Below are 2,294 nucleotides of genomic sequence, written 5' to 3'. Positions count from 1 at the left end.
CTTAAGAGCATGTTCTACAACTACTAACTTTAGATCGTGCGTTGGATAGTTAACCTCATGAACATTTAACTGCCTCGAAGCATAAGCAATCATCTTCCTATTCTGCATCAGGACACAACCCAACCCATTCTTAGAAGCATCACAAAAGATATCAAACTCAACACCGTCTTCGAGTAAGGTCAAAATAGGGCAGTGGTTAGTCATGCTTTCAACTCTTGAAAAGCCTTCTCACATGCCTCAGACCAAATAAACTTTGATTCCTTCTTCAACAACTGAATCATCGGTCTCGCTAGTTTAGAAAAATCCTTGACAAATTTACGATAATAACCAGCCAAACCCAAGAAGCTTCGAATCTCAGTGACATTAGTCGGACTCTTCCATTCCAAAACAGCCTCCACCTTAGAAGGATCCACCATTACGCCTTCCTTTGAGATGATATGCCCCAAAAATGACACCTTCTTCAACCAGAATTCACACTTAGAAAATTTTGCATACCACTTCTGCTTACGAAGAATATCGAGTATTTCACGGAGATGCACTTGATGCTCGCTCTCACCCTTGGAATAAATCAAGATGTCATCAATGAAAACCACCACACACTTATCCAAATACTCCCTGAAAGTCCTATTCATCTAGTCCATGAAAACTGCATGAGCATTTGTCAACCCAATAGGCATCACCTTAAACTCGTAATGACCATATCTCGTACTGAAAGCTGGCTTCAGGATGTCGGCCACTTTAACTGGAATCTGATGATAGCCTGATCTCAAATGAATCTTGGAGAACACACTTGCACCCCTCAACTGATCGAACAAATCATTAATCCTGGGCAACGGATACTTATTCTTGATGCTTACGCTGTTGAGCTTATGGTAGTCTATACACAACCTCATACTACCATCCTTCTTCTTGAAGAATAAAACAGGAGCACCCCAAGGAGAAGCACTTTGGCGGATAAAGCCCTTCTCGATCATTTCATCTAGCTGGTTCTTCAATTCTTGCAATTCGATAGGAGCCATACGATAAGGTGCTTTAGCAATAGGTCCATTCCCTGGTAAAGGATCGATAGCAAACTCAACGTCCCTCTCCGAAGGTATACCAGGTAGCTCATCTGGAAAAACAACGGCATACTCATTGACAAGTGGATCATATTTTAGTTTCGGTAACGATGGAGCACTCGTCACCACACACAAATACACTTGGTGTCCTTTCCTCTGCATGCTAATATGCTTCATTACCGAAATTAACTTGATACTTGGTTGCAGTCTAATTCCCTTATAAGTCAACTTCGTACCACACAGACTCTTACGAAAAAACTTCATGTCTCAGCATTGAAATCTAGCATCGTAACGGGATAACCAATCCATGCATAGAATGATGTCAAGCTTGGCTAAGAAGAATCTAATAAGAGTAGCTGGAAGGATGGATCCCGCAATAGAGATAGGAACATCCTTGAATACCGTTGAACATGAAATAACCTTGCCTGACGGTAAGAAAATAGGAGTGGTCTCAGCACAATGGGAAACAAGAGAAGCTTTCTTGGCAAAGGATGGGGATATAAAATATAAAGATATGCCAGTATCGAATAAAATATAAGCAGGAATATCTGAAACTATAAACATACCAGTAATCACATTTAGGTGTGCCTCAACCTCAGCACGACTCATCACGAAGATACATCCCTTCGGCTTAGGGTCATTCACTGCAGCAGGAGTAGTATCTTTCTTGGGACAATCAACAGCTTTGTGACCCGGTTCTTTGCAATTATAACATGTCAAAATATTACCTTTACAACCCTTTCCAGAGTGGTAGGTCTTGTGGCAACTGTAGCAAACTTTGTCTTTCATCATAACATTCTTCTGAAATCCCTTCTAGTTCTCATGATTGCCCTTCATGTAACTGTAGGCATGCGACGTAGAAGGAGTAAACGGCCTCTTAGAAGATTTAGCAGTCTCAGCTACCGTCTCAAGTCTGACTGCTTCAATAGCACCCTCAGCCTAGAGAGCTTCATCATAAACACGAGCAAAAGTATCAGTATGCCTTCTCACCATACCCTGGATCTTAGCCTTCAACCCTGCCTGAAAATGAATGTCTTCTGTGCTTCATTAGGAATCATAGGTTTAGCAAAATGGGCTAGAGCATTAAATTGATCAGTATATTTCTGTACGGACAATTTCTCTTGCTTGAAATTTAGAAACTCCGCCATCTTCTGGTGTTTCAATTGAGTAGGATAGAATCTTGCTTCCAAATGAGTTTTGAATCTCTCCCAGCCAAAACCTGGTTCCAAAGTAGTA

The 2,294-nt window shown here is 41.2% G+C and overlaps 2 protein-coding genes across 2 annotated transcripts; both read right to left on the bottom strand.

Annotated features, from left to right (window-relative positions):
• Window positions 1–200: 200 nt before the first annotated feature.
• On the bottom strand, window positions 201–632 carry LOC141630640 (putative mitochondrial protein AtMg00860). The gene has a single exon (XM_074443421.1). The coding sequence runs from the start codon at window positions 630–632 to the stop codon at window positions 201–203; it is 432 nt and encodes a 143-aa protein (XP_074299522.1).
• A 693-nt stretch (window positions 633–1,325) lies between these two features.
• LOC141630639 (uncharacterized) lies at window positions 1,326–1,847 on the bottom strand. Its single transcript, XM_074443420.1, has one exon. The coding sequence runs from the start codon at window positions 1,845–1,847 to the stop codon at window positions 1,326–1,328; it is 522 nt and encodes a 173-aa protein (XP_074299521.1).
• Between the last annotated feature and the right edge of the window lie 447 nt (window positions 1,848–2,294).

This window comes from Silene latifolia, chromosome Y (assembly GCF_048544455.1).
Source record: "Silene latifolia isolate original U9 population chromosome Y, ASM4854445v1, whole genome shotgun sequence".
NCBI classification, from domain to species: Eukaryota; Viridiplantae; Streptophyta; class Magnoliopsida; order Caryophyllales; family Caryophyllaceae; genus Silene; species Silene latifolia.
This window is presented reverse-complemented; position numbering and strand designations above follow the sequence as displayed.

Excerpts from the sequence above, each read along its gene's own strand:
- LOC141630640 (XM_074443421.1), bottom strand. The coding sequence starts at position 632 with ATGAATAGGACTTTCAGGGAGTATTTGGATAAGTGTGTGGTGGTTTTC.
- LOC141630639 (XM_074443420.1), bottom strand. The coding sequence starts at position 1,847 with ATGAAAGACAAAGTTTGCTACAGTTGCCACAAGACCTACCACTCTGGA.